The 22,799-nt window shown below is 47.5% G+C and overlaps 6 protein-coding genes across 6 annotated transcripts; 5 read left to right on the plus strand and 1 right to left on the minus strand.

Moving 5' to 3' along the window:
* Positions 1-495: 495 nt before the first annotated feature.
* F5891DRAFT_102001 (uncharacterized protein) lies at positions 496-2,564 on the plus strand. The gene is made up of 19 exons (XM_041361109.1): positions 496-679; positions 728-746; positions 802-880; positions 937-950; positions 1,004-1,108; positions 1,161-1,170; positions 1,225-1,242; positions 1,293-1,318; positions 1,375-1,400; positions 1,450-1,484; positions 1,538-1,562; positions 1,612-1,623; positions 1,685-1,700; positions 1,751-1,790; positions 1,849-1,946; positions 2,005-2,070; positions 2,123-2,268; positions 2,318-2,342; positions 2,399-2,564. Exons 1-19 carry the CDS (start codon positions 634-636, stop codon positions 2,481-2,483), a joined length of 891 nt encoding a protein of 296 aa, XP_041229024.1. The 5' UTR covers positions 496-633; the 3' UTR covers positions 2,484-2,564.
* A 750-nt stretch (positions 2,565-3,314) lies between these two features.
* Positions 3,315-5,992, plus strand: F5891DRAFT_1276558 (cytochrome P450). The gene is made up of 14 exons (XM_041370240.1): positions 3,315-3,707; positions 3,764-3,893; positions 3,941-4,129; positions 4,192-4,343; positions 4,402-4,514; positions 4,566-4,671; positions 4,728-4,741; positions 4,799-4,988; positions 5,047-5,103; positions 5,144-5,177; positions 5,226-5,348; positions 5,400-5,413; positions 5,470-5,602; positions 5,656-5,992. The coding sequence occupies exons 1-14, from the start codon at positions 3,512-3,514 to the stop codon at positions 5,738-5,740; spliced, it is 1,536 nt and encodes a 511-aa protein (XP_041229025.1). The 5' UTR covers positions 3,315-3,511; the 3' UTR covers positions 5,741-5,992.
* Positions 5,993-6,879: 887 nt separating this feature from the next.
* Positions 6,880-11,209, plus strand: F5891DRAFT_1019511 (Saccharopine dehydrogenase-domain-containing protein). Its single transcript, XM_041361087.1, has 14 exons — positions 6,880-7,526; positions 7,585-7,885; positions 7,932-8,005; positions 8,086-8,213; positions 8,268-8,365; positions 8,417-8,433; positions 8,483-8,599; positions 8,655-8,813; positions 8,868-9,330; positions 9,427-9,553; positions 9,612-9,722; positions 9,868-10,117; positions 10,176-10,345; positions 10,401-11,209. Exons 1-14 carry the CDS (start codon positions 7,251-7,253, stop codon positions 11,086-11,088), a joined length of 2,979 nt encoding a protein of 992 aa, XP_041229026.1. The 5' UTR covers positions 6,880-7,250; the 3' UTR covers positions 11,089-11,209.
* Positions 11,210-14,539, minus strand: F5891DRAFT_1105805 (uncharacterized protein). The gene is made up of 8 exons (XM_041363647.1): positions 14,129-14,539; positions 13,902-14,075; positions 13,609-13,705; positions 13,482-13,560; positions 13,307-13,425; positions 13,055-13,243; positions 12,345-13,005; positions 11,210-12,289 (listed from the first exon to the last, which is right to left on the minus strand). The coding sequence occupies exons 1-8, from the start codon at positions 14,437-14,439 to the stop codon at positions 11,472-11,474; spliced, it is 2,448 nt and encodes an 815-aa protein (XP_041229027.1). The 5' UTR covers positions 14,440-14,539; the 3' UTR covers positions 11,210-11,471.
* A 3,890-nt stretch (positions 14,540-18,429) lies between these two features.
* On the plus strand, positions 18,430-19,528 carry F5891DRAFT_1019526 (Alpha/Beta hydrolase protein). Its single transcript, XM_041361088.1, has 3 exons — positions 18,430-18,688; positions 18,747-19,144; positions 19,197-19,528. Exons 1-3 carry the CDS (start codon positions 18,568-18,570, stop codon positions 19,428-19,430), a joined length of 753 nt encoding a protein of 250 aa, XP_041229028.1. The 5' UTR covers positions 18,430-18,567; the 3' UTR covers positions 19,431-19,528.
* Positions 19,529-21,105: 1,577 nt separating this feature from the next.
* F5891DRAFT_1142289 (stretch-activated cation channel Mid1) lies at positions 21,106-22,757 on the plus strand. Its single transcript, XM_041364924.1, has 3 exons — positions 21,106-21,570; positions 21,623-22,039; positions 22,090-22,757. Exons 1-3 carry the CDS (start codon positions 21,213-21,215, stop codon positions 22,683-22,685), a joined length of 1,371 nt encoding a protein of 456 aa, XP_041229029.1. The 5' UTR covers positions 21,106-21,212; the 3' UTR covers positions 22,686-22,757.
* The last annotated feature ends 42 nt before the right edge of the window (positions 22,758-22,799 follow it).

Below are 22,799 nucleotides of genomic sequence, written 5' to 3' on the forward strand. Positions count from 1 at the left end.
GGAAAGTAAAATGATATACGCCGTGACATAATACACCACAAGTTGAGCCGTTGTAGCAAGCGAAAACCATTTACAACACCTAGTAGTAGCATTGAACCACCAGGCGAATAGAAAATTCAAGTTTGGTACATAAATGAATAAATTATGCTGTAAAGCTCATATCGACTGGTACTAGTACTAGTACCCTGCACGTCGGAAATTGTCGATTTCAAGTTTGCCGCTAACTTGAAGGATGCATTGAATCCGACCGACGGTATCTTATTACCCCCGCCGCAAAAAATTCTACTCAAGGCCTCAGGCTGAACGCGAGTGTTCTGCCAGCGTTCCAGACTTTTTATCTGCTTCCAACAGCTCTTAATAAGTCGTTCAATGGTAGGCAAGGTCCTCGTGGATTTTGAACAAGTTAGCGCCTAAGTTTAAATTCAGAAGCGGCCTCATTTCAAGCAAGGCCACTAAACTACGAGACGTCGGACCCGGGTAATGGCCGGAGGATTTATACATGGCGTCATCAGTTGCCAAGCGCACACTTCCAAAGATGATGCGTGAATATAAAGGCATAAGAGTCTCGCAGATTCAGAGTCTAATTCAGCCCACTCTCTTTTTTTAACGACTCGTGTTTCTCCTTCGCGTCCCATGGCGCCCAATTCCATTGAGGTTATGTGGGGGCCGGGGCTCATTGGTGAGCATTCCGGTGGCTCGACTTACCTCGCAGCTGACATAGGCCAAGGATTCATCATAGCTACAGTGTATGGATTCGCGTCACTCAGTCTCTATCCAATATTGACATGCAAAATTCCAAAGGTTCTATGGGATATCCTTTGGGCAGTATATGTTCTACCTGCGATCTTTTCCACAAGATTCGAAAAGACTCAAGTTATTCGTGAGCACACCTCTTATATTAATAAAAGTATCGACGATGCCATCTTTCATCATTAGATAATGACAGTCTTGTAGGTGCTCCACACGATCTTGAATGTATGCTGATGCCATGCCCATGTCACAGTCTTTTTGAAACGATTCACCAATTCGCAATGATGGCGATCTATTGGTCTATCCTTATCTCGTGTCGACGTAGCACGTCCCTTGAGTGCATGACTAAATTCCCCTGGTAAGTCGATAGATTTGTTCCTGGATCCCACACGGACTCATTGGGAAAATAGGCAGATGCTAGTAAGTACATCTGTATCATTGCAATGTACTGTACAATGATCCTTGGCAACAAAGCTGGGATTATTTATGTCAGTAAGTACTCCATCTTTGGTCGTCCATGATATCTAGTAACAAATTATTAGTACTCGGTCATTTTCTTTGTTCAGTGGTGTGTCTCCCAGTGGCTAGCTCTCAGGATGATGCTTATTTGTTTCAATGACACAGTTTCTACGCGTACAGGGTGTGGACAAGTGAGTACTTCAGAATATGTAAAGTAAGGGTCTCAATGCGCTCTTTCAGTCACTGGCAACAACCACTGGGTCACGGGCATAATTGTGAGATAATATTTTCATCATTTCTTTCGTAGAGTTATAACACAGACCGTCAGTGCGTCCTCGCCACTACATCGTTCGGTCAGCTTCTTCGAACAATCATGTACCCTCTCTGACTTTTGAACACTAGTTTGTGGCATGAGTTACATTAACCTTTCAATTCTAGTGTTACTATTCTGACATGCCATCGTCTTGGTTCCTAGTCGTCAGTGGTTTAGGGTAAGTGCTCGATCATTAAACTTATACGGTTTCTCACCTTGGTGCCAAAGAGTATACACAAGAAGCCCTGAAGCCCTGTTCAGCACGAAGGTCCGGCCAGTCATAGAATAGTTTTGAATAAGCCTAACGAAACCATACCTCGAATCAGTGGTCGCCAATAGGGTCATTCATCAGCGCATTATGTGATTCTGTCATCACAGTGTCCATATGGTTGTTCATGCGACCAGCACGAACCGGGAATGTTCGGTGCGTAGTATCTCTGCCTCGCTTGTTATCCGACTCATCCAGGATTCTGTGATGAAAGGAGAAAGTCAAGAAATTATGTCAATGATATAATGTGGGTTTTTATCAACATGGGTTTGTTTTCGTGGTATGTGCAATCTTCCATACCTGTTGCATATTCCGCTTCATATGGTCCCTAGCATTGTAGCAATCAGTGTGACTGTGCTGGTAAGTGATTGTCATCTATGCTTGCAAGACGGGGGATCAAGGCTGTCTCAGTATATGTTTCAAGACGGTCTTATCGGACAGTTCTATACCGCTGCGCCCGGAGCAGTGGTAGGAAAATGTCAGTATGTGTCCCTTGCGCTCCGAACAGACTAAAACCCTTGTCACAGCCTATGTGAACTCGATGATGACAGTGTGAGTGAGATTGTTTCTATACGCGAAGCTCACTAAGGCAGTAAATTGGCGGTCAGACTCAATGCTAGAAAGTCTATCCGCGAACGGGAACAATGTGGCTACAACTTAACGGAGCTTCCTACAATACCTACAATACGGTGATATTTTTTGTCCTGGCAGACATTGGATATGATCTTCACATACACTTATGACCTCCGTAATCCTCGGCCAGCATATGGGGCATACCATCTCTCCCGTGACTTTCCTTTCAACTGCTCCATCAACATTATACATTATATACACAAATCCAGGACCATTCTATAATGGTGAGCTTACCTCACCTATCCTTAGTTGTGCTGGAGTGTCACAACTGCGGTATAGGATCTCAAAGAGGTACTATGATAGTGGACGATCATAGGTCAGTTCGATTTGCCGATTTGCCGCAACTGTCTTGGAAGTTTGAGTTTATTCTAGTACTTATTACTGGGATCCGGTATCTTCTCGAAGTGCCTGACTTTGCAGACGATAAGATTGTACCGAGCCCAAGGGATATCAAAATAACACCAGACGTACATGATTGTGCGCTATCGTCACCCAATAGTCAACATCCGAAATAGTGATGGGGATGACTTTTGTCCCGACACAAATTCATTCTCAACCACCTCCATATCACCAAGAGCATTAATGCTGGTATGTTATCATCCATAACAAACGACTGCGACTGTTTTGGAAATACCATACTCCATGTCGATCTGTTGCTGCTCCATGGCGGAGGGCTTCAACAGACGCATGCTAGCAAGATCTATAATGGCCCATAAATCAGGTTAATGATCTGCGAGAACAAGTTATCAGTATGAATTAAAGTGTCCGTGCAGTGAGTGGTTCAAGTGCGCAGCAATGTGTCGTGCCCGCCTTTGTCGTGAGATAAGACAATGAGCGCCCACGGCATATTGCGAGCGCACGCGCAGAGCTCGAGATCTAAACTTAGCGTTTGAACGTATCATTCCAATGGGAGTTGCAGCTCAAGAGTCGAGACAGACTCTGCTTATTCGGAGAAAACAGTAAGATTTTCCGAAAATAATAGCAGCCGGCCCCCATGATTATGTTGCCCTGAAGTCCGAGTCCGGTGTCGTAAGCTTAAGGCGAACGACTCGGAACGTCTCAGCTTCAACAATAACTTGTCCCTCCCGATGTTCTCCGCTCGGGTTCTCTCTGTCGCGACATTTTGTATTATTTCACTGATTACCGCTTTGCGTCTGAGTCGTAGACGCGTCCACTCTTTGCCTCTGCCGCCTGGTCCTCGCGGTTTACCATTTCTGGGTAACGCACTGCAACTGGACACCAAACGACCTTGGCTCACATATACTGCCTGGGGAAAGATTTATGGTGGGTGGCTCAAGGTCTCTTCAAGTGCTTGGATTGAAATTTACCCCCTTTCATAGGCAAAATCATTCACTGTCGCATCCTTGGGATCGATATGATCATTATAAACTCTGAATCGATCGCGCGGGAGTTGTTGGACAAACGTTCTGCAATTTATTCGGACCGCCCCGTCATTCCTACCAATGAGATGTACGTCTTGCTCTCATCCAGCCTATTCTGATCAGCTGATGAGGCAGAGCTGGACTGGATTTCAATACTGTACTCCTTCCGTATGGCGAGACTTGGCGACAGCATCGTAAAATCTTCCATCAAGTCCTTAAAGCCGAAGCTTGTGTTTCATATGACGAGATATACTCTCGCCACGCGAATGAATTAGTCTTCGATCTCTTGAAGGCCACCGGTGACCTCCAGGAACCTACTCAAGCGTTTGTGCCTGATTCAGTGACGTTGTAACCTCCGATCCAGCTGACAATTACACAATTGTCAGATACACGGCATCGTTGATCATGTCCGTGACATATGGGTACACTAGTCGTGGAACCCAAGACCCATTCCTTTCTCGTGCGCGAGAACTTCTGGATATCGCCAAACATCTTCTTTCTCCAGAGAGAGCTGCTATGTTCACAGCCTTTCCTTTCCGTAAGTGCTTCAATGCTATCGACGAAGTCTATTTGAACATTTGGCGCGTCGGTTACAGTTAAAAAGCTGCCAGTTTGGTGCTTTCGTGGAGCTTATGCCCTGATGGGACGCACTAGAGAATTATGTCCACAGCTTTTAAATGAGCCCTTTGACGAGGTGAAGGCACAGATGGTACGTTTGCGCATTGTGGCTGGACGATTTGCATGATCTATTTGCCTGTAGGCAAATGGTACCGCTTCGAAATCACTAGTTACCGACTTCCTCAGTCAAGCTGGCAACAATGTTGATGAAGATACAATGAAAGCTGTTGCATTGATGGGATACATAGGTAAAGATTTTTCAAAAATACAAGATTCATTTTTTGATGCAGATACGGTATTATAGGTGGCATAGACACGGTGAGCCATTGGCTTAGAGAATCCTTATCGCTTCTTCCTTACCTTGATGTCCCGCAGTCTACATCCGCACTACAGATATTCCTGATGGCCATGATACTCTATCCCGATGTCCAAGCCAGGGTTCGTGCAGAAATAAATCAAGTTGTGATGCATGATAAAATGCCGTCCATTGATGATAGGCCATCGTTACCCTACCTTGATGCCGTTCTCCGTGAGGTTCTAAGATGGTGTCCTCCCATACCCCTAGGTAGGTCGAATTGTGTGCCTTGGTGCCTACGCAATTCTGTAGCTGACTCCTTGCACAGGAATGGCGCATGCGACAACAAAAGATGACTTTTACGGCGGGTACTTTATACCCAAAGGTTCGTCATATGATTCAGGGTTTCATTGACTTATCTGTAGTTCAATTAGGCACGGTGGTGATGGTTAATCAATGGTCTGTACAATGCAGCGTGTCTAAATGCTTGAGTTGAGAATGACTTAGGGCATTGTCTCGGGACGAAGACATATTTCCTGATGCATCACGCTTCGATCCCACTCGCCATCTCACAGCGGATGGGCAGCTGAAGGATCATTTTGTCAACCATTTTGCCTTTGGTCATGGCAGGTGAATATTTCGCAATTAGTATCACTTTCAGCTGTTCACCGACTCGAGCAGGCGCATTTGTCCTGGTAAGATAACTAATGATTCATCGATGTTAGCGATGACATGCTTATGCCCTTGGTAGGTCGTTGGTTTGTAGAGAACAGTATGTGGAATGCAATGGCTACCATCCTCGCCGTCTTGCGTATCGATCATGCTAAAGACTCGAACGGAAACAGGATTGAGGTAAAGCCGGAAATCACCACCGGCATGATAATGTAAGTGGTTTCGATGTACGCGCGAGATACAGCTAACTTTACTTCATCCAAAGTCACCCGCAGCCTTTCCAGTACTCGTTCGAAGTCGTGAACTCAGCGAGAGAAGGGCAGCTTCGCGCAATGCTGAATTTGAAGTAGATGGTCATTCGCGCTACTATGCCGGTTTTCAAGGGCTCGGAAGGAACCAGCACCACACGTCCAGAGCCCGTTTCTTCTTCACGTTGTCATTCTCCTCACTGCACCGTACAATCCACTCGCTCGTTTATCACAATACTCTCGTTTGCTCGCTCATTCTCACCCTCGTTAACGATTTACATGTAGCTCTATATATTTCTTCGTACATACTCATGGATTTACGAGTAGCATCCTAACCAATTGCTGTTGAAGTTCGTGTGCAGAGCGAACTGCTAATGTGACTGTCCGTTCGAGTGCCACGCACAAAAAAGTGGACCATTGCGAAGATAGTATGTCCACTAGGTATCTGGGGTGTGCGTTCTTGGCGGCGCCGCGCAATGAGCTGAGGGTTGAACGTTAAGGCCTATTGTTTGCCTTGGACATCATTTTGGTTCATTTTTGCTAGCGCAGCAGTGTGTTAGAGAATAGAAGAGGATCATCGGACCATGAGATGATTGCACAAGTCAAAAATATAGCTTCCAATCAACACATGGATATCGGTACCGTAGAAATACTATAGGTCCGTTTCATCTCACCTGCTGCACGGAACGAGCCAGTTGATCTGATTTCTTACTCGCAAGTATGCTATCGCCTTGGACAGCCTCAGGCTTTTAGTGCATTTTTGCTATCGCAGCAGGGCGACAGATAACTCCAGGGTCCAGAGGATCGCGTCAAAATTGCATATTCTAAAGATATGGCTTTTATTAGCTGCACATGTGATGGACGTAGCTGCATAGATCCTTTCAAAAATCTCACACCTGTTCCAAGGAGACCATTTGTCATTACGCCACCTTCAAGATATTGATAGCCCGAGTGAACTGGTTCTCCAAATTGACCTCAGGCTGCAATCACGATCGAGTATAGACTGAAAGTTTTTGAACATTAGTGTGTCGCTGAAATTGAGGACTTGCCCTGGAAATCCGAGAGACACACCGTCTTGTTGTTGGATTACATAGATATGTTGCGAGGTCATATTTCGTAAAATGCTGGCACATCATTGATATTGCTGTGGGGTCGGTGACAGTATAATTACCCGGTAATTCGGGCACCCAGTACCGGGTCTGTTCGGGTGTGAAACTTGGGCGTCTATAGACTTGTGCGCTTGTCATTTCAACACGAGGTCCCTTTTGACAAACCGAGCTGTCATAATGCAGTGGTGTGCATACCGTTGTACCTGGCATGGAGACAAAATTCGAGTCGCGCTACTGTGGCCTGGTATGAGCATGGTATATTCTACGATGGCAACGGGGTTCCCTGAGGTTGACGAGTTTTCCGATCATCAATGGCTGCAGGATTATTGGGTTAAACGTCCCTCAATTACGATCGGAATCCGAGACGCCTACTCGGCTCTGCACGGGCGGATCTTAGAAACCCTGCACTAACTCACTGTATATCTGCGTTTCCTTATCTCCATCGTTGTTTTCTCATTTCTCTTCCTCATCGAGCACAGTGTTCCATCTCACTCACTGACGCCATGACCATCGCGAGCCTCCGACGCTCGCCACAGTATCTGCCCAGGCCACTTGCCAAGCGTACTTACTCTCTACCAGCTCGCAGGACACTTGCTACGGTATCGCCTGAACATGCAAAAGTCACAGTGGGCATACGACGAGAAGATCCATCAAGGATATGGGAGCGTCGCTGCCCTGTTACGCCTGATGAAGTTGCCCAACTCGTTCAGCACCTCGACGTCAACGTTCTCATTCAGGACTGCGACCGCCGAGTGTTTCCCGTTGACCAATTTATCAAGGTAGGATATCACCATTTGTACATCGAGCTGGGCGGTGACTGACCATGTTCTGTTTCAGGCTGGCGCTAAATTACACCCGACGTTGGAACCTGCACATATTGTGCTAGGAATAAAGGAGACACCACTCAATGAGCTGGTCACGTCTCCTGTTTCTGCGCCGGCTTTGCGCTCAGGTCCTTCCATACCCCGCACCCATCTAATGTTTTCTCATACCACGAAGGGTCAGCCCTACAATATGGAATTACTCTCCCGCTTCCTTGGTTCACATGAGAATCCATCTTTGCCCCGGTTGATTGATTATGAACTTCTTGTGGGTAAGGACGGCAAAAGAACAGTTGGCTTTGGGTGGTTTGCAGGAGGTAGGCAGAGGCTCAACATTATTGGCAATGACTCACCATCAAATAGTTGCTGGTGTTCTCGAGTCTTTGTCTGCACTTGCTCATGCGCATCTCGAACTTGGAGTTGCTTCTCCTTTCCTTGTGAGTGCTGTTAACCAACCATTGCTTCGTGTAATCCTAACCCTAGCATCATTAACCCTAACCTCAATCGCCACTGGTAGCACACGCCTCGTCCACACACACATCCATCGATTCCATCGCTTCGCTCTGCACTTCGAAGCATTGGCCAGAACATCGCAGACAATGGGACGCCTAAGGCATTGGGACCGTTTGTTATCGGGCTCACAGGGTACGTGCTTATTCAAGATCCTGATCACGTATTGACGACCCATGTTGATAATAGAAGCGGGAATGTGACACAAGGATGTCTATCCATTCTAGATGAACTCCCGATTGTGAATGTAGCAGTGAAGGATCTGCCTGGACTCGTCAGTAATCCTGGTATGGGTTGTCTTTCTCTGCCTGGATGTATGCTCAAGTCGCACCCACTAGGTACTGACCTTCATAAGGTGTTTTTTCTTGCCACATATGATAGTAAGATCATTAATGTTCTGGTAGATATACCTCGTACACGCGCTCCCTCAAGACTACCTCACTCGTTCCGATGGTGGTCAATATTCCCGTGATGATTATTACAAGAACCCAACCATGTACCATTCGGACTTCGATACCAAGGCAAGCTTCTTGTAGTGGTTTAGTATCCTTTCTCTCATATTTGCCCCCTCGGTAGATTGCACCATATCTCACGCTCTTCCTGAATGGCGTTGGCTGGCTCCCGTCTTTCCCACGACTTATGACGAACGAACAATTAGCCACTGCTCTCACCCGTGCGGCCGAAGTAGGGCGAGCACGTTTTGGAGTAGTCGGCGACATCAGTTGCGACGTTGAGGTACGACGATTATTCACCGTCGGGGATGTGTTAATCATTCATACCGTCTACTAGGGAGGTCTCGAGTTCCTCCCTCGTGCATCGACACTCTCGGACCCCTTCTTCAAGCACCGACCATCCTCTCTACCTTCTCATCTTCCGAGTGTGACTATCATGTCTGTTGATATCCTTCCCTCGAGTCTTCCTCTCGATGCTTCTCAGCATTTTTGTGGGGTTTTAATGCCATATTTACGCGCTCTGATTGACGAATACCATGGTCGACCTGGCTCTCGCGAGCATCTCGAGGCCTTGAACGTTGCAACAATTGCTCGGAATGGCGAGCTGCAAGGCAAACATCGTGGGCTGGCGGCCCATGTTGAGAGGTGGCAAGCGAGCCGAGCCGCAGAAATAGCGAGCAAGGCGGGAGTGGCTGAGACATCGCTGAGGAAGAAACGCGTACTCATGCTTGGCTCTGGAATGGTTGCAGGCCCCGCTGTGCAAGAAATCTGCAAGAGGTCTGACGTGGAGATTATTGTTGGTCAGTTGCTGTTTTGCATACATCATGGATGTTGGATTAATGTATTCCTTATTTTCCGGAAATCCATATTGCGTGTTTTACGAACGTCGTTGATAGCCGGCAACGTGCGCTCAGAAACTGAGGATTTGACACGCAAGTTCTCAAACGCGAAAGCGGCGTATTTGGACGTACACGATGCCGCAGAGATGGCAAGGTTGATTCAAGGTGCCGATGTTGTTATTAGGTGCGTGACGCCCTACGTACAATTTACACGATCTGAGTGATGATCAACTTGAAATTAGCTTGCTCCCAGTTCCTTTCCATCCTGCCGTTGCAGAGCTGTGTATCCAACACCGTAAGCACCTCGTGACAGCGTCATACATCTCGCCTGCCATGCGTACCTTACATGAACGGTCAGTACACACGAATATTCGTTATCGCCTGCGCTGATGGCGCTTACTTCGTGTCATTTGTCATAATCGCCTGTCCGCCTATGGAACATTCCGATGTTGGTGCCATGGAACGATCATTGGATCTGGAACGCATCACGGAACACAGGGCTCAATCGGCAGATGTGCTTTTGCTAAATGAAATTGGTCTCGACCCAGGGATCGATCACTGCTCTGCTTTATCACTGCTTGCGCAACTTCAGAGAGATAAGAAGCGTGTGATTTCGTTCACGTCATTCTGTGGTGGCTTGCCTGCCCCTGATTGTGCGGATGTGCCCCTCGGGTATAAGTTCAGCTGGAGCCCAAGGGGTGTACTCAATGCTGCGCTCAATGGAGCACAATTCAAGCTCGATGGGAAGGTGCGTTGACAACGAGAATGAAACACGTGCAGGAAGGCTTAACTATTGTGGCATATAGGAGATGAAAATATCTGGAAATAATCTTCTTCAGGAATACTTTCCCGATATCCCAATTTCGCACGTCCTGAAGCTTGAGGGCTTGGCAAATCGAGACAGCCTGCCGTATGCGGAAACGTATGGGCTTGGTAAGCTTGAGAATTTGCAGACTGTTCTTCGTGGAACTCTCAGGTAGGTAGCCGATGAGCGCTAGATCGTCCTTCTAAGGTTGACTGGCACATGTCAGATACCCTGGGTTTGCCGATTTGATGCACGCCTTCAAGATCATAGGACTGCTTGACACAGAAACCTCTATTCACCTGCGTGATTGGCGTGATCTCGCACGGGTGTCCCTGGAGAAGAGGATTGGAGAGCAGATCGGAAGCGATCGCCGCTCGTTTTTGTCAGCCCTTTCCACCGTCATGACCGCCGAACGCGCGGAAAGCGCACTCAGCGCTCTGGACTGGCTGGGCCTTACGCCTGAGAACGTCCTATCTAAAACTCCCTTAGCAACACCACTCAAACCACAAGCGCCGATCGAACTTTTCACCTCGGTCCTTGCCCACAAACTCAGATACAACCCCGGTGAACGCGATATGGTCGTGCTGTCGCACGAAATCGTCGCACAGCCGTCGCTCCCGTCTATAGATTCAGCCACGGAAGTTCACACGTCAAGTTTGGTGGCGTACGGCAACTCTGAGGCGTCTGCGATGGCGCGGTGCGTCGGGCTGCCTGTCGCTTTTGCTGCGCTCGAGGTTTTGTATGGTAACGTTCAGGTGCGCGGTGTGCATGGGCCTACGGACAGGGGTCTGTATGGTGCTGTACTTGATGGATTGCAGGGCGCTGGGCTTGAGATGAAGGAGTCTGTCAGAAAAGGCCCGGGAATGGAGAGGGTGTTGGCAGAAGGACTGAACGCACGCAGGGTGGCTCTTTGAACACTCTGAGACTCTCGAAGGATACTGATACCACTATACCAATCCGTATAATTGATACATAGTACCACCATCAACTTGAACGTCACTGCAACTTTAGTCTTGCCCACTCGCACGGTCCTGACTGATGAAAGCGAAGAAACTGCAACCAGAATTGACAACATTCGCAAGAGGCACAAGGACGATTATTCATTATGTGTCTCTTAAAATGGAAAAAGTTATCTACGTCGACATGGGGTAAAGAACAGGTATACACGGAACACGAACTAACACGGACATCAGTAACTAGAAGACTATCACAATATTCCTACACATCATTCTTTGCCCTACGATCTGCAAAAGAATACAAGAAATTATTAGTGGCAAGACAACGCCAGTAACTATAGTTATAAGTAACCGCTGTCGTCCTCTTTCTTGTCATGAGCGACGTCGTCACCCTCATCCATTATCCGTTCCTTGTCCGCAACGTTTGCCGTATCTTGCATGATTTGTTCGGCGACAATAATCCGGCCACGTTCTCCTGTCAAGGGACTGCTCTTAAACTTCCCTGCCTTGACGCTGGCCGTAGGGACACGAGATAACGTAGGGAAGCGCATATCACTCGGTAGAGGAACAGGGGGCGTACTCATCCCTGACTCCTTAGCAAGGGTAAGACGACGTTTTCTCTCAAGTAGGATAGCTTCCAGAGACGGTGCTGGCGACGAGGCTCGTGTACCAGGGGCGCTGACAGAACCGGGAGCAAAAGCAACGATCCCAGCACTAGAGACAGATCTCCTCTGCAAAGTGGATGCATTGTTAGTTGTCTTCGCGGGCTGGTGCATATCGTCCACCGCTGCCAAAGCTTCTGGGGTCTGAGTGACTGAAATGACCGCCTCAGGCGTAACCTGCCCTTTGATACTATCGTTGATAGGGGATGATACCGAAGTCATCGAGACAGATTCTGTAGAAACTTCGTTCGTCTCACGAGGTGTCGGGGGCTCACTGCGAGAACGGAAGCCAAACGACTTCATCGACAGAGAACCCAGGACTGGACCAATGGGAGCAGGCTTGGCCGCCTCATTAGGCCGTGCGGCTGTGGAGTGTAGGTCAGGTAAGGATTCCCCATGGAGCTCTAAAAGAGGTGGGTGTTCTGTTGGGACGTAAGACGAGGTGCCACCAGCACCATCCTGATCGAATTCGTCATAGATTTCTTCACCAATAAGTTCTACATGGAAGTTGTAAGGATGCGCCAGTGATGAGAAGTGGTCGAAAGCGCGTACCTTCGAGGACATCTTCCAGAGTAATAATGCCGAGTGGCATTATTGCTGGATCAATGACCTGTAAAAAGTCCTCGGCACCTGCTTTCGTCAAAACAGCGTCATCAGGGATACTTTGCTCCAACGCAGGCGCTGAGCGAGGTATACGGAGTTTCTTCTCCTTGCCGATATCTTTTTGGACGGCCTGCTCTTCGATAATACCCATTTCCACGTCACGCCTCACCCTGTCGCGTTGTGAGGGGCGTCCTCGCCCGCGGCCGGCCCGAACAGTCCGTTGGGGTATATGTATAGCTGAATCTTTGTCGTCTCCGCGCAATGTGGATTGACCATCAGCGTCCAGTTCATCGGCAAAGGATGTGTTTCGCGATGCCTCGTCCTCGTCTTCGTTCTTGGTGTCATCCTTCTCTCTACTATCGTCGTCCTCATCACTCGATTCACCTATGCCAACGCGTTCGCGCAGGCGTTGCGTGAGGGAACGCTTGGCGACCTTCTTGACTGAAGCAGCTTTCTCGACACTAAAGCGGGAGACAATAGCCATGTGTGAACGACCCTCTTGGAATTTGTCTAGAATGCCGAGAAGAGACTCGTTATTTGGTACGAAAGGAACCTTGTTCAGTGGAATCCTGCGCAAAGGAACTGCATCTTTTGGATCAAGAAGAAGACACTAGAAGATTGGATCAGAAAAGTTAAGATGTACAAAACGAGAGACTCACGTGTTTAACGAGCAGGATGCCGATTATCTTCTTGACCTTCAACATGCGATCTGATGAATCAGCAGGAATCTCGACCTCTTCATACACAGGAACACGGCTGTGTCCGGTAAGGCAGATTTTCTTCATAAGAGCATAGTCGAGTTTTGAGTCAATCGATAACATGAAAACGTTCTCAATGTGGGTCATCGCCTATAGCCAGTGTAGACACATAAATCGATATCTCCGAAAATGTAGACTAGTCCCGCAACTAACCTGCTTCACGACCTTCTCTTGTAGGTCAAGCGTGGCGCCAATAATGGTGACTGTGTCACTCTTGAGATCACCACCAAGTGAAGACATTGACGAATGTAGTGCGATGAGCTCTTTGAGTTCTGAGCAGAGAAGAAAATAATCAGTATAATTATGGATATGAAACATGGGCTTCTACCTCCTCTGCGGTACATAATTCCATGATGGGGACCAAGTACTAACTCCAAAAGTTTCGCAATAGGCCATGCCAAGACACCCTGTTATAAATTGGTCCATATGCTCAATGGGGGCATGTAATGACGTACAAGAAGACAGATTAGGACTCGAGTGAAGCCTGCCATTTGAGCGCCGAAGTAAAGACCATGTCGGGTGCATAATGATTGCGGAATGATTTCGGAGAAGCTAGAAGCAATTTTGGATGAGCAAGATTTAAATAGAAACGTAAGAATGTGGGGAAGTTTAAAGGCGCATCAATAAGTGAGATGTCCCCTGAAAGATTCATTTTGCGGATCAGAAAAGGGCGCGTCAAGAATCCCGGATCAAAAGCAAGGCGACAAGCCAAAAGATTTGAAGAACTGGCCGATGAGAATGTACTCACATGACAATTAGCACGGTACTGACGACTACACTCTGCACTCCACCACCGAGAATGGGGTCGGAGATGACAGGTAGAGTCTCGTTGACGATCATATTAGCGAGAAGTAATGTGACCAGGAGTAAATGGCCATTTTTCCTGATAGGCATAATCTTCTCAGCATAGCGCTTTTGTTGACTGTAAAAGACACGATGAGGATAGCAATATGGAGACAAATAAATCTAACGGACGGGCTGCCACTCATGCTCAACACATTAAGCTGGGTCTCGTCCAAGCTCATGTAACCCAATGTCAGACCGGCAAATACACCTGATAGGAGGACGAGGACAGGAATGAGACACGCGAAGACGATGAACTCGGGACCGCGAGTGCTTGCAGCGGCACGCTTTGCGTACGCGTGGAGGGGTGAAGGACTGTCGTCATCTGATGTAAAACCAAGGAGTTTGCGAGTGATGCTGGGCACATATTGCGATAGAAGCGAGAATGAAGTAACTAGAAGACGAGGGGAACGAGAGGAAGAATTAAGCGGGGTCGGTACCATTCAGTAAAGCTGAGGAAAAAGGATGTGGTAAGTGGCCGAAACGCAAGGCTTATAACTTCTGGCCGATATTAGTCATCAACATTCTATGACGAAATTCTAGTCAACTTGGAGCCAAAAGACTGGTAAGGAACTTGAATAAGCCCCTGGAGAAACTAAAATAAAATAATATTTTGCGATGGCCGCTGTTACAGCATACTTCCTTGATAGCAAAATTTCTCACATGGAGACCACTGCATAAAGCCTAAGCAGCTTCTAGAATTTACGAGATGGAGTTTCGAACAAATCTTGCTGTTTATAATTTATTAATTCATATCCGTTAAGTTATAATAGAATATTCCAAAAATAGATCGCGTGAACGTCACCCCTGCCAGTTGGGAACAGCGCCCAAGCAGGCACTCGACATAGCCTAGAACATCTACTGACCGCTTTCAACGCTCATCGGTATATTCGGGGCTTGTCGACGAATTTGCAAGCACGTTTGCCTAGAAGCATGACTTTTTGCGTGTGGATGGATGCAAGACAAAATGAAGGAGCACATGTTGATGAAATTAATATGGACCGATATACATATACAATATTGTGTGAGGCATCAGGTTGTCCTTGTACCAGGATAGGTGTGTCACACCCTCCCTCGGATTACCCTCGGAGATAACTGATCTTGACAGTATAATCCCGTTGCGTCGCATCATGACCGGTCAGACCAGCTGTAGCTCCCCATCTTAGCAAAATATACAGCAAGATAGCAGCGAGCTCTCCCGATCAAAGTTCACCGTGATCGCAAGCACGCTCCACATCAACAACTTCGAGAAGGACAGTAGTACGGACAACACTACAAGACGCGTACTCGCCTATATCATATCGGTGCTCAAGTTGTTACCGCGACTATTGTCCTTACGGGTTAGCCTGTCGCGACTGTATCGGATCCTGATCCAAAGTTTGTGCTGCATTCGGTCACTACCACAGGAATCGACCATCTTGTGATATGGAGTATAGTTATATTAATCTCTAGCGTAAAGCTTGAGCAATAGTGAGTCGTGACACAGTCCGAGGTCTAACAAGGCTAGCATGCCAAGTGAGCGCTGAGCGCTGCTGTCATATCTTTATGGAGAACTGCTAACCAGTGCTTCGCATCGGAAAACCCCTATATCGTGTTATGGAACAGGTACAAACGAGGATCACTTTAGGCTGTGATGGTACAATCCAGTTTCGTCTCTGCATGGACATGCATTTCGAAGACATGCAGAAAATGGCCAGTTTGTATGAAGTCTGCGCACATTCCACGCCAAAGTCTGGCCCAGGGCACGTCTGGGCAACGTCTAGGGGGACATATCTGTGATCGGAAAGTTCCGTGCGGTCAAAGGTCTGTCGATTTATTGTCTTGCATCATCGCAACCACCTTGCCGTTTACCCTACGTCAGCGCTTCAGCCACCATCACGCATCCCGCCGATTCAAATACCGTCATGTCATTCTCGTCATCTGTGTCAACTTGTCATTACGGTTCTGGTCACCTGGAGGAGCATATGGCTGTGGTAGACTGGGAGTTGCAGATAACAACATGGCGTTGGCAGGCAGGTAGGAAATAGGAAGAAGCAGTAGCCAGACAGGCAAGCGTGAGAGACTCACAGAGATAAGAAGAGATGGAGGCAAAGATCCTGATGGCCGCAGCCAGGCAGGATGGAGGATAGTAACATGCGGCGGCCTCGACTTCGTGGCGCTTTCTGAATCCGAGCAACCCACTGACAGGCATCCAGTTTGTATGGACCTCGCAGACCGGCCAAATCACTGTGGCAAGATTCCCAGTGTCGTTCGGAAACGGCCGTGCACATGGAGTTTGGCTCATGACTCGGCCATTCTATCAAAGGCTGACCGAACTTGGAGATGAAGCTTCTCGGTGTCCCCGACAACCTGTGAACCACCTTGCCGGCGGGTCATGAATACTGAATACAGCTGGCCAGGTATAGACTTGGTTACAGTGATGCACGGTCCCATTAAGTTGTATGATAAAGGCCCAGTGGTATCCTTCCAAACAAAACGAGAAGAACGACGCAATAAGGGTAGCAGGAGCTATCCGACGTCGATTGTTCGAAGCTGCTGTCACCTACCATTCTGGCGTGCCCAGTCAACCGACCCTTTCCTACTAGGGGATCCGGGTGCCTGCGGCAGGTCCTGTCAAGGACGCTCAGCTGGTCGCTTGGGCTTGGGCTTGGACTTCGTTTCGTAGGCAGTTATCGTCACCTGGCGCATTTGTGTTCTTCACTGCATCCTAGATTTTTCTTTTTCTCCTACCTTGCGGTTCCACCTCGCGTTCACCACCCTATACATGTTCCAGTTATTGGTAATCATAATGTGTGTATTGTGTCCTCATCTCAGTGATCTCACTCAGCAATCCAAAGACACCGAAATCGAAGTTGAACGTTGATTCATGATTGATGAACAAAGTACTGTCAAGGAGAGGCTACGCTACAGGACGCGATTCGGAAGCCAAATTAGTGTATGGGGAAGCGGAATGCCCTAAGCCTCGACCATAATTAGCCACTATACGTAGTCACTGAAGGTCCGTCCATACGTACCTCAGGGAGCCGACAATCTACTTCGGAATGTTATTAACAAGGCACTAGTAACGTGAAAGATCTAATTATGTGACCCGAGCTTGACGAGCTCAATGACTCACATAGGTGCTAATAAAATCAAATGTCGCACACGGACACCCCAGTTGGGGTGCCAGCACCCAGCTTCTTCAAAACTTCCTTCTTTACTTACTTATCGATTATCAGTCAACTAGTCACATCCGAGGGTGCACCCTAGGTTGACCAATGATGAAATGAGCTCTATGTTTCAGCGTGAATTGCGCGGGGTAATCGCTGCCATCGTGGGATACTACTAGGCGTGCTCAATTCTTAAGTCAAGAGTTGTCAAGTCCCACCGTGCCTTAGAGCCAAACAATTTAGCCGACCGGGTGAGGCTCCATTTGGGCACCGCACCCACTGCGCTTACTCTGCCTTGCAATCGTATTCTCATATCGTCACACAACACAGCGTGCTTGTTATGCAGCAAAACGGGAGCTTCATGAGCTCTTAACTGTCCTTTCTGCTTCATCTTTCATGTTGGGCATCTCATTGCAACGCACTCACCTCGAACTTGAGCACTTCATTTTCGCTGATGGGAACAATGATGACCACAGTCATTGTACTCTCATGAGTATGCTATCCGGCCCTGGCTCGTGCGGCCCATATAATCAATGGCGAATTTTATTTCTCTGAGCTGGCCAGACCGAGATTTTCGCAAACTTCAAACTTCAAACATCGAAGTCCGTCATCGGTCATCCCAGATGGCATACCGGGTTCTCACCCTTTCTTGGAACCGAAATCAATGGTACAAACAAAGGGTTGACAACTCCTCGACCGTGACAACTCAAGAATTGAGCACGCCTGTATTCGTTCTGGGAGAGCAAGGCTTACGTATCCTCTCAACGTGTATCCAACTCTATGAGAGACGAATAAGCCACTAGGCAGTAGTACCAGGTATCAGACCACCCGAATTACTGCTAATGCTGAGGTCGACCTACCTGTAAGTCATGTCAGTCTTTGTTCTGGAGGGGTATCATTCTTACCGCCGTCTTTGTGATACTAGATGATCAAAAGATTATTGATGTAATCAAAGCAGCTTGACCGTGCGGTCGCACCGCCAGACTCCTTCACAGCAATTCGATAGAGTATTAGTTTTATGTCAAGTTTTATCCGAAGCCACTGATAGCAGTTTTCTACACTCTCCTCCGTTTGACTTTTCGCATTTAGGTTACCACGTCATATCCCTAACCTGTTTTCTCACCGCGTGTAGTCATCTCGCCGCCTGAGCCCACCTTTACAGATACGGCTGTCGCAGGCCCACTTCTGAGCGAGCGACGTCTTCGGAAGTCCACTATCCAACGTTCGATAAACGTATGATTTGATTCTGTAATCTAGGTTTCGATATGCTATAGGCTTGTCAAAAACCTTAAACCAAAACTATTCCATCTGCCGGTATAGGCACTCCCTCAACCTTTAAAATGGGGACTGAGTTCCGAACCTCATTCCAACATCCTTCTCCGCTCTCAAAATCTTGAAAAAGCCTGATATCAGCGTGCACAGATGACCATTTCAGCGACCCAGTGGGGTTCCCTCACCGCTACCAGACGAGCCCTGCTCATTCATGGCATTACTATGTCATCGAATTCCTGGGAGGGTCTCGCTCAACTATTGGTGGCAGAAGGTTAGGCTCGATATACTATAGTGACGTTCTTCAAGTTCCCTGTTGATAGATCGACCAGGTTTCTTTATTGTGGCCCCGAATCTTCTTGCGCATGCAGGGAGACAGGGTAATACCGACTACCGTATATCCGCCTTTGCAGAGGACCTCCGACCATATTTCGTCATGGACACGTCCTACGACGTAATCATCGGTCATTCTTTCGGGGGTGCAGTGGCAGTATCCCTCTTGCCATTCTTGCCCAAAATGAAAGAAACCACCGTTATACTCCTCGATCCTGGCCTTGAGTTTACAGAGGAACAGAACGAGATGAACTTAAATCTATTTCTAAAGGAAACGGCGAATATCAAGCCTGTCGACGTGCATATGGCTAAGAATCCTGCTTGGTCACGCCGTGACTGCGTGTTAAGAACGCTGGGATTCTCCATGTGCGATCGTACGGCGGTCGAGGTTTTTCGGGTAATTTCACAGCCATCGGAATGGGGAGCATTACTGATTGGGCCTCGAATAGCAAAACAGTCCTTGGTCTTTCAAGAGCCTGCTTGAAAACATCCCCCCTCACGTGAAGATCACCGTGCTCGTGTCAGACCCAAAGTTCGGCGTTGGTATTTGTAAGACCGAACACATTCCTCGTGATGTGGAAAGATTGAATGCTAGAGCTCTTACCGGTATCGGTCACTGGATTCAATACGAGTGTCCAGATGCTATCATGGATGCAATTCCGCTCCCAGGGGCAAGATTATGAGGAAGAAATGGTCTCTTGAAATCTATATAGTTGTTGGCTACCTTTTGCAGAATCCTTATTCGCATAACGGTGGGCAATGCCCTGTATGATGTTTGAGAACCCCTCGAGTTCTATTGTAACTGCACGTGCATTGTCCTTTGATGAATTTCGAAGAGCGATGGGGAGATAATGCATCAAGATTCAGCAAACAAGGGTTGTGAATGCGAGCTCAGCAACGCCTTTTTGGGCAAGTGTTTGCTAAGCATCTACGCCAGAGCTGCGGCAAACAGGCAGCTTCCCATGATGTATGAATTTTCGATGAAAACCAACATGTGACAAGTTGTTATTATGGCCTTGGTCTTGCGAACGGATTCGAGAAAGGTGGATGCGGTAGGAACGCCGGCCTTCATCACGAATTGTCACGATGGGACGCCAGAATGGTTCATCTGCAAGACTCCGGATTGTGAAGATCAACGTATTGGTTTGAGCTTGCATATTGATAGACATGTGTCAGTCTGCCGCGTTTTATACCAGGGAAACTGAGTTACACTTTAAGTACTGGCAAGGATCGTTCCTAGGCCATCGGATTGGAGATTTTCAAGCTGAACCTGTGTTTTTGTCAACACTCGCACCTAGGCCAGAAACAATAGAGATACCACGTGAAATCATCAGAACGCAAGCTACGTTATGAGAAGCGGAGTTGAAAAGGACAGCTACTGCCGCTTCAGAAGAGCTCAAATGTAGTCCGAGGGGTCTTCGAGATTAAGAATGTTACGAGATTCCAGGATTCATTGAGATTAGCAAGGAGCTAACGATGTTACTATCGATCAACATATTGATCATTGTAAAAGAAGAAATAGATGCGATACTATATCGCATCTCTGAAAGAAAGGCATTGATTATCAGATAATCGTAGGTAAGTGTTAACCAAAAAGATCATACTTGTATTATGAGACGAGACGTTGAAGTATACAGCGACGATAGCGGATGGAGCATCATCCTCGTGTAAGATATTCGCCAGGGCCCGGCATCGAGTAATGGAGTTCCTCGTCGTACCAAAAAGGATAGGACGGTCTTGAAGCGCGAGATACTATATTAGAGTCTAGGCCAACAACACGAAGTTATCGTGATGACTGCATCGTGAATCTTGAACTGCAGAACATGAGGGAATGGACCAAGAAAACGGTACGAATCGCTAAACGTTGATGTGTATTTACATTCACGATGGACGTCGTTCCCTCATTGATGGTGTGTTTTATGTTTGTGCAGAACCTAGTCTTGGGATCACAGATACTAGAATGGCGAGACCAAAATCGACAAGGTAGGGTCGCGGTATCTTTGGGAGATTTTACATCATGGTGGTGAGCGCTGTGGTGACCTAAAACTCTTAACGAGACATTCAGCACAGATTGATCAAAAAGGAGATCAACATACTGTATGTGCCACGCCGCACTCGGTTCTCAATGAACCTCTCTACGATCGAAGTAAATGTGACTCCACAGATGCTGAAAAACGAGAAAAAGAACGAAACATACCGTTCTTACGGGTCCCGCGGCCAACCCGCTGCTCAGCGCTCAATTTTGTATATCGAAAGACACCAGACTGAGTCAAAGAGGTCTATGCATGAATAAACTATGATGATTGACTGAAACTTAAATTTGAGCATGACTAAAACAGTTCTAGTAATAGCCATCATGTGCAGCCACCAAGCAGCCACTTCAACATACCCGACAACGATATCTGTTGCCAAGTCACACAGCTCTCACTGATAGCAGTTGACCGCGACATCGACGGGCTTCATCGATGCATACACTTTCGCGGTTTCTTTGGTATCTTATACATGCAACACTCGCTCAAGTCAGTGCACAAGAGTCACTTACTCTCAATACTTTGTATTCTTTTTCCGGAGCTTCTCTGTCTAGTGATCCCACATTTTCCCTTCCACAGGCTCAGCAGCTGACGGTATCCGTCGCCATTTGCTCGACTGGAACGACATCTCCAGCATTTTTCGTGAATAACAACACAGCATCTACCACCGATATTTTTGAAATCCAATTGTATAGCGGATTCGGGAATTGGACCGGCACCACACAGCAAGGTGGATCATTAGTCGTACAAAATGTTGGTCAGACCTCATTCCAAGTTATTGCATCGACAGGAGGTATGTACATCAAATAAACATTGAATTCAATAGTTGTTCACACTGCCAGTAGCTCTCGTGCATGGACTAATTCCTGCACTCCCATTCCTCGGAGATACTACCAATACACAGGCTCTGATATATTCGCCTCCATTCTCACCCATAGAATCTTCGCCGCCAATGTATCCCAACTATACACTTCTTCCTGCCAACCTTTCAATCCCTTCACCGCCATCGTCACCTCCCGCATTCTCTCTCGTCATTGCGCCCACTTCCTCTGGTCTTGCATCTGGCATGCAAACAGCATGTAGTATTAACTCTACATCCTCCTCAGGCTTGGTAGTGAGTAACGATCTCTGGTTGCGCAACAGCGATGGGTGGAGGTCTCAGTGGCTTATTGATGACTTGACACCGAGCACAAACTACACTGCATATATTATCCAGGACCAGGTAAAACTAAGCGGACCCATATATTTCACTACCAAATCTCGTACGTTTCCTCCTTGGTATAGCGTACGTTCGCTTATGTCTCCGTATCAGCATCATTCCCCTGCCCCCTCGTGCACTCCCTTCCATTTTGTCCATCTACGTCATACGCTGTTCCTCTTCCCTTCCCTCAATCCCCTGCATCATCATACGACTCTTCAAATCTCCCACAGAGCGTATCAGACCCCCTTCTCCAGTATATGACCAACTTCACGACCATGCTTCTCACATTTGCATGCGGGCGCGACTTATACTCTCCTTTGCAGACCTGTGAAAGCTGCCAGGAAGCATATCGTACCTGGTTATGTTCCGTGTCCTTCCCGCGATGCGCCGAGCCCCCATCAAGTTCTTCCTCGCCATCGTCCCCAATGCCGGCATTGACTTCGCCTCAGAGCGGCTCGAACAAACGCAACTCTTTCCTGCCCAACGTTTCGTACTCGTACCAAACGGTCTTGCCTTGTCTGGAAGTTTGCAGCGCTGCAGATCGCGCATGTCCAATTTTTTTGGGGATGAAGTGCCCAACTCCACGATTCAATGCGGCGTCGAGCTACGGTGTCGGATTTATCGACGAAAAACAGGGTGTACTTGGCGGTGGGAGTACAGGTACAGCGCAAGATCGGTGGGGAAACGTGTGGTGTAATCCTAGCTGACTTGTGATGTGTCAACTTACATAGTAATTTTTGCTGACAAAGTTTAGAATTACGATGAATGATGAATGACTGATGTAAAGTGAGGACTGTAAGTGAGTGTGAAGTTGGCTAGCC

This window comes from Suillus fuscotomentosus, assembly GCF_016647785.1.
Source record: "Suillus fuscotomentosus strain FC203 chromosome Unknown F5891scaffold_13, whole genome shotgun sequence".
Lineage (NCBI taxonomy): Eukaryota > Fungi > Basidiomycota > Agaricomycetes > Boletales > Suillaceae > Suillus > Suillus fuscotomentosus.

Coding starts and splice junctions, on each gene's coding strand:
- F5891DRAFT_102001 (XM_041361109.1), top strand. CDS start 634: ATGGCGCCCAATTCCATTGAGGTTATGTGGGGGCCGGGGCTCATTG. Junction 1,319..1,374: donor GTCATTTTCTTTGTTCAGTG/GTGTGTCTCCCA, acceptor TCAATGACACAG/TTTCTACGCGTACAGGGTGT. Junction 1,947..2,004: donor GCACGAACCGGGAATGTTCG/GTGCGTAGTATC, acceptor CTGTGATGAAAG/GAGAAAGTCAAGAAATTATG.
- F5891DRAFT_1276558 (XM_041370240.1), top strand. CDS start 3,512: ATGTTCTCCGCTCGGGTTCTCTCTGTCGCGACATTTTGTATTATTTCA. Junction 3,708..3,763: donor TGCCTGGGGAAAGATTTATG/GTGGGTGGCTCA, acceptor CCCCTTTCATAG/GCAAAATCATTCACTGTCGC. Junction 5,603..5,655: donor ATCACCACCGGCATGATAAT/GTAAGTGGTTTC, acceptor CTTCATCCAAAG/TCACCCGCAGCCTTTCCAGT.
- F5891DRAFT_1019511 (XM_041361087.1), top strand. CDS start 7,251: ATGACCATCGCGAGCCTCCGACGCTCGCCACAGTATCTGCCCAGGCCA. Junction 8,214..8,267: donor TTTGTTATCGGGCTCACAGG/GTACGTGCTTAT, acceptor TGTTGATAATAG/AAGCGGGAATGTGACACAAG. Junction 10,346..10,400: donor GTTCTTCGTGGAACTCTCAG/GTAGGTAGCCGA, acceptor GGCACATGTCAG/ATACCCTGGGTTTGCCGATT.
- F5891DRAFT_1105805 (XM_041363647.1), bottom strand. CDS start 14,439: ATGGTACCGACCCCGCTTAATTCTTCCTCTCGTTCCCCTCGTCTTCTA. Junction 13,426..13,481: donor AATTATGTACCGCAGAGGAG/GTAGAAGCCCAT, acceptor TTCTCTGCTCAG/AACTCAAAGAGCTCATCGCA. Junction 13,244..13,306: donor AAGAGAAGGTCGTGAAGCAG/GTTAGTTGCGGG, acceptor CACTGGCTATAG/GCGATGACCCACATTGAGAA.
- F5891DRAFT_1019526 (XM_041361088.1), top strand. CDS start 18,568: ATGACCATTTCAGCGACCCAGTGGGGTTCCCTCACCGCTACCAGACGA. Junction 18,689..18,746: donor TCAACTATTGGTGGCAGAAG/GTTAGGCTCGAT, acceptor TAGATCGACCAG/GTTTCTTTATTGTGGCCCCG. Junction 19,145..19,196: donor CGGCGGTCGAGGTTTTTCGG/GTAATTTCACAG, acceptor GGCCTCGAATAG/CAAAACAGTCCTTGGTCTTT.
- F5891DRAFT_1142289 (XM_041364924.1), top strand. CDS start 21,213: ATGCATACACTTTCGCGGTTTCTTTGGTATCTTATACATGCAACACTC. Junction 21,571..21,622: donor AGTTATTGCATCGACAGGAG/GTATGTACATCA, acceptor CACTGCCAGTAG/CTCTCGTGCATGGACTAATT. Junction 22,040..22,089: donor ATATTTCACTACCAAATCTC/GTACGTTTCCTC, acceptor TCTCCGTATCAG/CATCATTCCCCTGCCCCCTC.